This window comes from Gracilinanus agilis, chromosome 4 (genome assembly GCF_016433145.1).
Source record: "Gracilinanus agilis isolate LMUSP501 chromosome 4, AgileGrace, whole genome shotgun sequence".
NCBI classification, from domain to species: Eukaryota; Metazoa; Chordata; class Mammalia; order Didelphimorphia; family Didelphidae; genus Gracilinanus; species Gracilinanus agilis.
Genome location: NC_058133.1, coordinates 116,305,045 through 116,318,347, shown reverse-complemented (window position 1 = coordinate 116,318,347; position 13,303 = coordinate 116,305,045). Strand labels below are relative to the sequence as shown.

The window sequence follows — 13,303 nt, the reverse complement described above, 5'->3', positions numbered from 1 at the left end:
AAAAATCTTTATAACAAAAAACTCTGACAGGTGTCTAATTACTCAAATATACAAGGAGTTAAATCAATTGTATAAAAAATCAAGCCATTCCCCAATTGAAAAATGGGCAAGAGACATGAATAGGTAATTTTCAGGTAAAGAAATCAAAAGTATCAATAAGCACATGAGAAAGTGTTCTAAATCTCTAATAATTAGAGAAATGCAAATCAAAACAACTCTGAGGTATCACCTCACACCTAGCAGATTGGCTAAAATGAAAGAAGGGGAGAGTGAGGAATGTTGGAGGGGATGTGGTAAAATTGGGACATTAATGCATTGCTGGTGGAGTTGTGAACTGATCCAACCATTCTGGCTGGCAATTTGGAACTATGCTCAAAGTGCTATAAAAGACTGTCTATGGCCTCAGCCACTTCCCAGCTGTGTGACCCTGGGCAAGTCACTTGACCCCCATTGCCCACCCTTACCACTCTTCCACCTATGAGACAATACACCGAAGTACAAGGGTTAAAAAAAAAAGACTGCCTACCCTTTGATCCAGCCATACTATTGTTGGGTTTGTACCCCGAAGAGATCATAGATAAACAGGCTTGTATGAAAATATTTATAGCTGTGCTTTTTGTGGTGGCAAAAAACTGGAAAACGAGGGTATGCCCTTCAATTGGGGAATGGATGGACAAATTGTGGTATATGCTGGTGATGGAATACTATTGTGCTAAAAGGAATAATAAACTGGAGGAGTTCCAGGTGAACTGGAAAGACCTCCAAGAACTGATGCAGAGCGAAAAGAGCAGAGCCAGAAGAACATTGTACACAGAGACTGATATACTGTGGTAAAATCGAATGTAATGGACCTTTGTACCAGCAGCAATACAATGACCCAGGACAATTCTGAGGAATTTATGGTAAAGATGCTACCCACATTCAGAGGAAGGACTGCAGGAGAGGAAACATAGAAGATAAACAATTGCTTGAATGTATGGGTTGGGGTGGACATGATTGGGGATGTGGACTGGAAAGTACCACACCAATCCAACTATCAACAATTTGGAAATAGGTCTTGATTGATGATACATGTTACAACCAGTGGAAATGCGTGTCGGCAATAGGTGGAGGGAGAGTGGGGGTGAAGGGGAAAGTAGGGCCATGAAGCATGTAAACATGTTAAAAATGAATATTAAAAAATGTTTTAAAAAATGTAAGGTGACTAAAAACAGGGGCTATCTCACTTTCTTTTCTTTTTTTTCCCTTTTTTGGGGAAATTTTTATTTAATTAATTAATTAAGAATATTTTTCCATGGTTATAAGATTCATGTTCTTTCCCTCCCCTACCCCCTCCCACCTCCCAGAGCTGATGCACAATTCCACTGGGTTTTACATGTGTCATTGATCAAGACCTATTTCCATAATATTGATATTTGCATTAGGGTTATTGTTTAGCTATCTCACTGTCATATTTGTATCCCTGGCACTTTAAATTTAACAGATTCCACTGATTGATTACATTTAGGGCATCATTTATCTCGGCTTACCTATGGGAATATGGAGTTCTGTGTGCCATATCCAATAAGACTAAAGGATTTGATTTCCTTAAGATCAAGAAAAGTCTACTGTCTGAGTGCCATCTTATAATCACTCCCTGCAACCTTCCTAGCCATCAACCCAAGAGAAAAAAAAATGTTTTGTGCTCACCAAACTGTTATGAATGAAGCTGGTTGACAGAACCCTTTGGACCCCATTCTCCATTGTCACGCCTAACCAGTTCAGCACTGCCCAGCACCACAGGTAGTCATGCCCTCCATGCCAATAACTCACAAATGCAAAAGTCATCGCTGTAGAAAACAGCATTCCCAGTCCTCCTTGGTGGGAGCCTCCCAGCGGGATATAGATGTACCTGCAGAAACAAGAGAAGGAGTGACATACTTTTTCTTCTATTTATACCTTTAATACTCAACACGTGGATGACAAATATGTGTTTTAAATGTCTGGCTGCATTAAATGTGCAGTTCAATTCAATATCATCATTCCAAGGCAAGTAGGTGGTACCATAGGACAGAGTGTTTTGCTTGAAGTCTAGGCAACCTCAGTTCAAATCCAGCCTCAGACACTTACAAGCTTATGACCTAGGGGAAATTCTTTAAACTCTGTTTGCCTTTATTTCCTTAATTATAAAATGAGGAGAGAAAATTATAAACTGGGAATTGTAATAGCACCTGCCTCCAAGGGTTGTTGTGAGGTTCAAATGAGATATTTGTAAAGCACTTAGCACAGTACCTGGCACACAGTAGGTGCTATATAAATGATAACTATCATCATCGTCATAGCTAATACTTCTTTAGTGATTGATGTGTTATCTCATTTGAGCTTCACAACAACCCCTATGAGGTAGAATATTGCCATTTCATAGATGAAGAACTGAGGGTGAAGGAGATTAAATAAACTGCCCCTGCCTATAGTTAATAAGTGTCTACGGTAGGTCTTTTTGACACCAAGCCCAGTGTACTATTTACCTAAAATTCTTGGCTTATCCAACATTAAGTACCTGCTATATTCACGAGGTTCTAAGAAGACAGAGTTCAGATAAGACACGATCTCTGCCCTTATAGAGTTAACAATCTAAACAAAGGGACAGGACACATACCTGACAATTATAATGCCCAATAATGTATGTCCACTAGAAGGATATAAAAAAAGCTAAATGAAGTCTAAGAGACAAGATATAAATATGTTAATCATAAAACTTGAAAACAGGAAGAGACTTTAAATATAATTTAGCACATTTTTGTTGTTGTTCAGCCATTTCGGTTGTGTCTAGCTCTTTATGACCCCATTTGGGGTTTTTCTTGGCAAAGAATCTAGAATGGCTTGCCATTTCCTTCTTCAGTTCATTTTACAGAAGAGGAAACTGGGACAAACTGGGTTAAGTAACTTGCCCAGGTTCACACAGCTAGTGTTTGGGGCTGGGTTTGAACTCAGAAAGATGAGTTTTCCTGACCTCAAGCCTTCTACTATAGAGCCATCTTGCTATCCCAATCTTACACATTAGGCAGTGATTAAGCTTTTCTTGAACTGAACTGAACTCTGGCAGAGGGTGGCTTGAGATTATTATTAGAGGTGCTTCATGTGGGATTCATGCTTTGAGTAGGGATTGGAGGATGAAGGATAAAGCATTTAACTTTTTCCTTTGTGCCAAGCAACTCTAACTTTAATCTTTTCCAACTCTAACGTTCTGATGAATCTATGATCTTATTCAGCTTTTACTTTACAAATGAGAAAACATTGCTACAAGATTTTGTACCCCTTGGGCAGGGTTGGGGCAGAAGGAAAGGAGTGTCTGAGCCAATCTCACTTTCCCAGGCAAGTTGCCCAGAAGTGGGCAATGAATCAATAAGAAAGCAGCATTATGGACAGTGGGTGCTCCATATGACAAAAACATCAACCAAAAATAAACTCCCACTGAATGACCATGAGACTAGGCTCTTAACCCTGGAAAAGCTAGTGAATGTCTGAGGCCGGATTTGAACTTGGAAAGATGAGTCTTTTTGGAGCTCACACTGGCTTAGAAGGATTCTTAGAATAGTGCCAAAGAACTATGAAGAGCCCAGGGATTCTGAGCAGCTGTTACCATTACTTCTACCCAGAAGTCATTTAAACTCTCCATTAGGACTTTGTGTCCAATTTCTAACTACCATTGCCATTCTTATCAGCAGTTCTCTGTCTTTCCCTCCCTTACACACTGGGTTCTCCCTATAGTCTGAGATGACTAAGTTCAAGAGAGAACATAGTCTTCTCTCAAAAAAGATTATATTTCTGATATGGGGGAAATGAAGGAAGGGTTATTTTCATTTTCTCCTTCCCAAAACAAGAATATTCTGAAGAAATAAAAATAAATATTTAAGGACCTACTATATGTGAGTTCAAATCTGACCTTAGTCACTAGTTTGTGTGATCCTGGGTCAGTCATTTATCTTCTGTCTGACTCAGTTTCTTCATTTATAAATATAAATATAGCACCAACCTCCCAGGATTGTTATAAGGATAAAAAGAGATAATATTTGTAAAGTGCTTTGCAAACCTTAAAGCACTATATAAATACTAGCTTTTATTCTAAATGCACAAATATAGTCATGTATTCTTATATAATATAAATATCCATGCATATGTAAGGCAATTAAGGAGACTCAATCAGGCAACAACATATATTATAGGCTGAACATTATGCCCATAGTACCATTCCAGGCATGTGAGAAATTCAGATGTGTATAACATAGTCCCTGAACTCAAGTAGCTTCTAGACAGGAAGGAATAAGACTAATAATTAATAAAAGTAGTGAACAGTGTAAGGCAGAATATAATTGAGTGTCAAAATCAAATGAAGATATAAAATAATAAAATAGAGTTTTCTAAAAGTATATAGACCAAAAGTTGTTATTAAAAAATAAGAGGGAAAATATAACAGAAAATTAGGCTCAATGAGTGTTGTAACTGGCAGGAAGGGTTGGTAGGGAAGGGCTCCCCCCCATAAGTTCTGGGCTTTAAAGGAGGGATAATAACAATAACAGTTGACATTACTATAGAGCTTTAAAGTTTGCAAAGTCCTTTCCACACATTGTCTCACTTGAATAGGCAGACAGAAAGACAGGGTTTGGGAAACTGAGGACAGCCCCCCAATTCAAAGTTAGTGTAGTAAAACCTAAGGACGTAATCTCCAAATGTTTTTAAGAAGCCGCTAGGTGGTGCAGTGGAGAGTGTGACAGACCAGAAGACAGAAAGACCTCATTTTAAACTTGACCTCAGCCACATACTAGCTTGTATTACCCTCTGTCTGACTCAGTTTCCTCATCTACAAAATAAGGATGCTAATAGCACCAAATTCTCAGGGTTGTTGTGTGGATGAGTAAATATTTGTAAAGCACTTTGCAAACCCCCAAAACACTATATAGATGCTAGCTATTATTATAAATGTATAAAATAAAGTACATAAAATTATAAAAGAAGCCCACTATATTTAAATACAGTTACCAAAATATTTTTCAAAACAAATTCACAGACTCTTAATCTAAAGAAAAGCTGCTTTAAAATGTCCTCTATTGCTCTTTTCCCACCCAATTTCTCTGATTCAAAATTCAGACTTTTTGAAAGTGATGCATACTTTTAAAATGTTAAAGTTATTCATATAATCAGACCCGTATGCCATTGGAGCACGAAGCTTGGCAAAGAAAGTTTAGTTCCCCAAAGGGGGCATGTTTCTATGGTGGAAACAAGGAACAAGGGAATCTGATAATCATATGCAGATCTATTTTAGGTTTCTCTAGAAAACACAGCTATGTCACTTTCCCTTCTATATGGTAATTTACAAAAATCTAAGAAATTCCTTTTATTTTAGGAACTAATCAATGACAATTTTCCAGGAACACTGAGATGTGCTGGTTTAGAGTCTGAAGACTGATAGAACCCCCAAACTAAAGATGAACATCCATCTGTCTTTACTCAACCTCTGGGAGGTAGTAAGCAAAACAGACGACGTGATATGTATCAACAAAGTGATGTTTTTTTTTTTTTTTTTTAATAAATGTCCCCAAGTCTGGAATCAATATAAACAGAAACATACTTTTATGTGACTTTGTGCATGTGGGGAGGTATGGGAGTTGTAACAAGAGCACCCACTCCTAGAGATTCATAGGACTTAAATGCATAACAAACAGTGGAATGATCCCTGAATTTGGAGTCAATGGCAGCTCCACTCCCTTCTAACTATGGGACCTCAGACAAATCTCTTCGGAACTTACATGTCTTCTCAGTAAAATTAGAAGGTTGGATGGACTAAATGAGATTTAAGGGCTTCTTCTCTACATGCATTATTTTAATTTTGTAAAGCCACCATACTCATGGTACAACTTTCCCCATAAGAACAAAATAAAGGTATTCCTTCCTATCAGTGATTGGGTAACTTTAAGGTTGAAATACTGGCACTCAGGGCAAGCTCAACTCAACTAACCAAGGGAAAGTAGCATGAAATAGCACTTGAATCATATTTTAAGGTAAATTCAGTGGAGGAGAAAAAACTTTCAGATACAAATTGTTATAGGAAGAAATCTCACAATGCTTCCTGAGTGGGTAGAGAAACTTAGGACAATATAAGGACTTGGAGATGAGAAAAGGACTTCATCTAACATAAGTCTATTGCATATAGGCTATGCCCACTCTCTGGTTACTTATTATTATAAGTAATTATTCTGTCAAAGGAGGTGGTAGGTTTGTGGGTTTCTATGCTGCTTAAAATAAAATACAAGGGCTGTCAGTGTCCTCTCAATTTCTCTGGCCAGGGCAAAGCCCTGGTCACTTCACAGCTGTTATGTGGCTCTGAGAGCTTGCATATTCCCAAAGAAAGGGTCACTGTCTGTCTTGGCTTGCACAAAGTACCAATGTCTAGAGAATGAAACCTTTGATTATATTTAATTTTGGCCATTTTAGAATCAATCAAAAGACACACAGAATAATAAATTTCTCTAATGATGAACTACTGCAAAATATCTTATATAATGAGGATGTCTTGGTTATGTAATTTCACTACACTTCAAGCACAAAGTCAGTTCTCCAAATGGTACTCAACCCTGGGTACTATTGTAGATACTCTGCAGCCTTCTGATATCTGAAGAAAGCAATATCCTATACTTTATTGTTAGAAAAAGATTCAATCAGAGAAATGCACCCTCTTTTCCTTGATACTCTCTTCTTCTTTAGGTTTTTGTGACATTGTTCTCTCCTAATTCTTCTCCTATCCATATAACTCTCCGTCAGTCTCCTGTGCTGAATATTCATCTAGGTCACATCTGCTAATCATGACTGTCCTCAAGGTTCCATCCTGGGCCCCCTTTCTTTTTGATCCATATTATTTACAACAAAAATCTCAGAAAATTACCTTTATTCTAGGACGCAGTCAATGACAATTTTACCAGAACCTAAAGATGATTCTTACCTTTAACTTGAAAAAAAATGTCCATCTAACTTTTTTCAACCTTTGAAAGGTAGCAAGTACAACAGAATATCTCCTAAAGATATGTCAACTCGCATTGATTCAAGTATCATAGTTTTGTAAACCTACTTATCCAGTCTTAATCTCTCTCCTGACATCTCCAAGTGCCTTTATACATCTTAAACTGGATTTCATGCAAACATTTTAAATTTAGGAAATCCAAAATTGAACCCATTATCTTTCCCCAAAAATCTCCCTTTTTTCTATTTCCTATTACTATAGAAGGTACTGCCAAGCTCCTAGTCATTCTAGGTTGAAATCTAGGTTCATCCTCAACTCTTCACTCTCTCATTCCCGTGTCCAATCAATTGCCCAATCCTGTCATTTTTGTCTTCACAACATCTCTCCTATATGCTCCCTTCTCTCTTCTGCCACTGCCTCTCCAGGCACAGGCCTCACCTCTTCACACTTGTTTACTGTCCTTGATTTAAACTTCTCTCTACTCAAATACATCCTCTGCTCCATTATCAAAATAATCTTCCTGAAGTGCAAGTCTGGCCAAGTCACTCTCTTATTCAATTAACTCTGGTAATCCCTATTACCTCCAGGATCAGATATAAAATCCTCTTTTTGGCTTATAAAAGCCTTGCTTAACCTGATCACTTCAATCATTTCAATCTTCTTAAACCTAACTCCCTTCTACTCCTACCTACTCTGTAGTCTAGTGACATTGGCCTTCTTGGTGTTCCTCACAAAAGATACTCTATCTCCCACTCTTGAGACCTTTCAATGACTAACCCACATGTCTGGAATTCTCATTTTCCTCATCTCTGTCTCCTAACTTCTCTAGATTTCTTCTGGGGTCAGATAAAATATCACCTTCTGCAAAGAACCTCTCTATTATCCCTTACTATAAATGCCTTCACTCTGTTGATCACCTCTAATTTATACTATCCGTATCTTATGTGTATATAATTGTTTATATATTTTGCTCCCATTAGACTATTAGCTCTTAAAGAACTATCTTTTGGAATGCATACCTTTTGATTCAGCAATGCAACTACTAGGTCTATATCCCAAAGAGGTAAAAAAAATGGGACAGGACTTGTTTGTACAAAAATATTTACAGCTGTGCTTTTTGTGGTGGTGAAGAATTGGAAACTGACAGGATATCCCTCATTTGGGGAATGACTGAACAAATTGTGGTATATGATGGTGACAGAATACTATTGTGCTATAAGGAATGATAAACAGGATGGTTTCTGAAGAAGCCTATGTGAACTGTGGAATAAAATAAACAGAACCAGGAGAACATTACACACAGTAACTGAAACATTGTGGGACGATCAAATGTGATAGATTTTGCTACAACAGCAATAAAATGATTCAGGACAATTCTGAGGGACTTATGAAAAAGAATGCTATCCACCTCCAGAGAAAAAATGTTGACGGAAGCATATGATTTATGACTTGTTTATTTGGGTATATGATTTGGGGTTTTGGTTTTATAAGATTATTCTCTTATAAAATTGAATAGAGAAAAAATATGTTGCGAGTGATAATACATGCATAACCTAATGGAAATGCTCATCAACTCCAGGAAGGGAAAGGGAAGAGGGGAGGGAGACAACATGAATCATGCAACTTTGGAAAACTTAAGTGCAAATTTGTTATTGGAATAAAACAAAGTTAAAAAATAAATTAAAAAAAAAAGAACTATCTTTGGCATTTCTCTGTATCCCTAGAACTTAGTGAAGTGCCTAGAAAGTATGTGAGTAAGGAATTCGTCTCCCTTTGTTTTAATCTAATCAATCAGGTACTTGGAATTCCCCTTCCTTTTAATTTAATCAATCAGAGACCTGGAGGCCCTTTACCATTGAGATGTTCAAGGATACACATGCCCACAGTGAAAAGAAGTTAAAACCAAAGAGACAGGAAATTGATCTCACAAGCACAGTGCCAGGCAAATTAAAGAACTATGATTGGTTCCTGAGGTGTGACGGAGGAGAGCTAATGGGTGGAGAAATTGGCTTATAAAGGCAAGACTGGAGGTCTCGAGGAGAGTCTTTCTCTGGCTCTAGCGCTGGTGGCTTGCTGAAAGGACATTTGGATTCCCATTGGGATTCTCATTCACATTCTGGTGATTGGCATTCTGATTCAGATTCTGACTCTTGCTGAAGGGACTCTCTGGCTCTGGTGGCTCTGAGACATTCTTGCTCTGAGGACTCTTGCTAAAGAGACTAGCGGATTTCTGGCTGGAGATTGGAACCCTGTTGGTGGTGAGCTGGATTCCATTAGAACAGCATATAGCGGGCAGCTGGGTAGCTCAGTGGAGTGAGAGTCAGGCCTAGAGACAGGAGGTCCTAGGTTCAAATACGGCCTCAGCCACTTCCCAGCTGTGTGACCCTGGGCAAGTCACTTGACCCCCATTGCCCACCCTTACCAATCTTCCACCTATGAGACAATACACCGAAGTACAAGGGTTAAAAAAAAAAAAAAGAAAAAGAAAAAAAGGAAAAAAGGAAAAAAAAAAAAAAGAACAACATATAGGGTGGTAGGCTAGGCAAGTCCCTACCTGTTTCCTACATTTTCCTCTTTTTGCTATCACTACTTTGATGTAATAAAGCTACTAAAGCTATCATCAGTCTCATAATTTAATTTTTAATTATTACAATTAGTAGATGTTTATTAAATGTTAGTTGACTGGCCTTACTATTTACTGAGCCACTAGGACTAATCAGCTATCAGCAAGAACACTGGACCAAGATAGAATTTGATCTCAACATAGAACAGTGGTTCCCACTGTTCTATGTTTTTGGCCTACCACCCCCTTTCCAGAAAAAAAATATTACTTAGCCCCCTGGAAATTAATTTTTTTTTTAATTTAATAGCAATTAATAGGAAAAATAAATGCACCTGTGGCCATCATTGCCACCCTGGATTGCTGCAGCACCCACCAGGGGGCGGTGGCGCCCACTTTGGGAATCACTGATATAGAATATTGGGGTTTTAAATCTGAAAGGAACCTCAGAGATCATTTCATTCAACTTGCTTTATTTTATAGTATGAAAAACTTAATTGAAATGATATATTGTTGTTGAAGTCAATTAAGTCAGATCCAATTTTATGATGCCAATTGGAGTTTCTTCCCAAAGATGTGATTTGCCATTACCTTTTTCAGTTCATTTTATAGATGGAAAAAAAACACAGAAAGGGTTAAATGACTTGACCAGGGTCACAAGACTAGTAAGCATCTGAGGCCAGATTTGGACTTAGGACTTCCTGACTCTGGGCCCACCTGCCTATCCTGAAATGAGATATCTTCCCTGAGAAATGGACACTCATTTGCCAAAGCCTGAGAGCTATAGGATCATCTGCTTTTTCTCTACCATCCTAGGCTTCACCTTACCTATTAAAATGTCTCCTGAGGACCACCTGATTAGTATTTAGTGTCCAAATTATACCTCCTTATTTAACCATTATCTAAATAATTTCCCCCATCCAATCACATAGGGAATGGAGAAAAGAAGGTCCTTAAAATAATTAATGCAATTCTTCTCATTACTTAAAAAATAACAATTCAACCCAAAGCCCAATTCACAAAAAGAAATCACTTTTTCCCCTAGTAACTCCAGTATGCACAGTTAATAAGGACTCAATTTCATAATACAATCAGCTTTTATTAAGCACCCACTATGTACAAAGAAATGGAGATACAAAGACAAAATATATAATACTTTATATCCTCAAAGACCTTGCATTTCTCATTCTGGCAATTGTCATTTTTTCTATAATCTGTATATTGCTAACTGCCATATCCCTTTGCTACAGAGGGAGGGGAAATAGGCATTTGTCTTTCTCTAATGCTGACACAAGGTTAATCCTCCTGGAGATGTCCTCTCTGCTTTTCTGAGATTCAAGATAGAATTATAGTTTTAAAATATTTGTACAAGCAAGGAAAATAGGGCAAAATCACTAAACCTAGAGAGTATTCAGAATTATTGAGTTACAAAGGTCTATAATCCAATCTTTAAATTTCCTTCATTTGATTTTAAAGACCTGAAAAATCCCTCAGACACAACTAGTCCCCAACCCCATTCTATTAGCATATGTTATTATCTCCACATGGGTAATCTTAGTGTCTATTCCAGCTCTAATTCTAGGATCCTGTGATCTGTCATTTTTTCTAGGATTCTGTGCTCTGTCATTTTTTCCAGGAAGGAATCTTGGCCTATGTCTACCCATCAGTTTAGTGCACACTTGACTTTCAAGTCTTCTTTCCTAGACCTTGAGATGCCACAGGCTCCTACTTTTAATGTCATAACTTTCAGAAGCCATGATGTTGGCATAATATAAAGACTTTTTCATGCATACATTAAATTAACACAGAACCCATCAACTTTCCCATAGTGGCTACAATCCCATTTTGCTCTCTCCTCCCAACAGGAACAATAATACATAAAAGAAGGTACATCAAATCATACCAACATATTTCTATCTACAAAAGTGAAAGATCATTTCTTTTCAGTCTGCTTGACACAATCTCAAAAGTTATTATTGTCTAAAGTGGAAGTGGTTGACCCATTATATATCAGAGGCTTCAACATTATGGAAATAAAAACTATCCTTAGAGTCATTGTTTAAAAATCTACAGGTTAAAAGTGAGGCAGCCATCTGCTTTTCCATTTCATTTTTGCTTACAGGCTGCTTGGAGCTCTCCAAGGTACTGACCAAGCTATCCTAAGCCCAGAATGAACAGAATGAAAGTCCACTGACTTGACACTGACTCTAGACCATGGTTTGCATTTGGATTGCTTTTGTTTCAAGTCCAGTTGATTTATTACACAAATTCCCAATACTATATGCATGTTTAGGTAAAAGACTAGACATTTTCCTAAAGTCTAATCTCCTATTTTTAGGGGGCAGGGAGAGAAAGGCCACAGATAAGTTAACAACCAATTTTTAGTGGGGAAGAGGGAGGAGGCAGTAGATCAGAGGTAGGAAAGCATGTAATATTCTTTTAACATCAAGTCTGCTTCATGTAGCTCATAAAGGGATTTTAATAAGTATAGCCAGCAGTTGGTTAATTGGAGACTGTAATTTTTATAGTCTCCAGGAGACCATGAGAGGTCGGCTTTCAAAGGATTTGGTACATTTTGCACTGAGTAATTCTCAGTCCCTTTAGTAAAAGATGCAGGATGCAAGTCTTGTATTCCACTTTGAAAAATTACCCATTAAAAACATTGTGTCCTACTTGGCAAATAGAGTGATGTGGAATTCATGAAATAGAAATTAAACTCAAACTATATTTAGTAACATGTAAGCTTCGAGGTTCATTGAATTAGATGTCAACATTAAAAGAACATATCATATGTCTCAATTACCTATGGCTGGTGGGTCAACTGATGCCTTGTGCTGAGGTTTTTTCAAAACCAAATGCCTACAAAATAATACAATTTCCCAACCAAAGACCGAGACCTCATTCTCAAGGCCAGCCACCTTTTAGGGTACAAACTGTGAGCTAGGGAAAATTGTTTCTCCAAGATATGCCCCATTTCTTCATAAGAAAGACAGGAAGAAGGAATGAACAGTTTGGTTAGATCACTTCACCCAGTCCCCCAAACTGGCAGAAAATAAAATAAGCAAAAGAAAAATATTTCATGGTACATACACTAGGGAAATACCATTTCCTATGAAGGGGGATATCAAAATTCTGTTGTTGATCATCAGATTTTCTGGATAGAATTCATTCATACATAAGAAGCAATTTTTTATATTAGGATATTTGAACTGATTTTCCAAGGAAGTTCTATTACATACAAATATAAAATTTGAAAATGTATCCAACTTCAAACTTGGATATGTCAAGACAGAATTTTTTAAAGTCCTAACCTCAAGGGGATTACCTTTCCTGAGGAAATATAAACATAAACAAAAAAAGTAAATGTAAGCTAATTTGAGGAAGAAAATGGGATTAGCAGCTATGAAATTAGAACAGGTTTCACAGGGGAGATAGCACCTGAGTTGAAATTTGGCAGGCCCTAAGGATTTACAAATAGGGAAATAGCCTGTGCAAAAACCCTAGGCAGAAGATGGAATGCTGTTCTTTGAATTTAGCAAACAGATTAGTTTGGCTGTAATACTTTCTATTTTAATTTTTTATTTTTAGAAAAAATTTCCCTGGTTACATAAGTCATGTTTTTACTTTACCCTTCACCCCCTTCACGCTCCCATCCCCTTATTCCCCCCCCCCCCCCCCCCGCCATAGCTAATTCGCATTTCCACTGGTGTGGTCAGTCAAGACTTATTTACACATTATTGATAGTTACA

The 13,303-nt window shown here is 37.5% G+C and overlaps 1 protein-coding gene across 3 annotated transcripts in view; it reads right to left on the bottom strand.

Annotated features, from left to right (window-relative positions):
• HHAT (hedgehog acyltransferase) overlaps positions 1 to 13,303 on the bottom strand; it is a 601,381-nt gene that overhangs the window by 162,945 nt on the left and 425,133 nt on the right. For all 3 annotated transcript variants that reach the window (XM_044672463.1, XM_044672465.1, XM_044672466.1), the window contains one exon: positions 1,690 to 1,891. In XM_044672463.1, the coding sequence (XP_044528398.1) occupies positions 1,690 to 1,891 (202 nt within the window). The remainder of the gene's footprint in view (positions 1 to 1,689; positions 1,892 to 13,303) is intronic.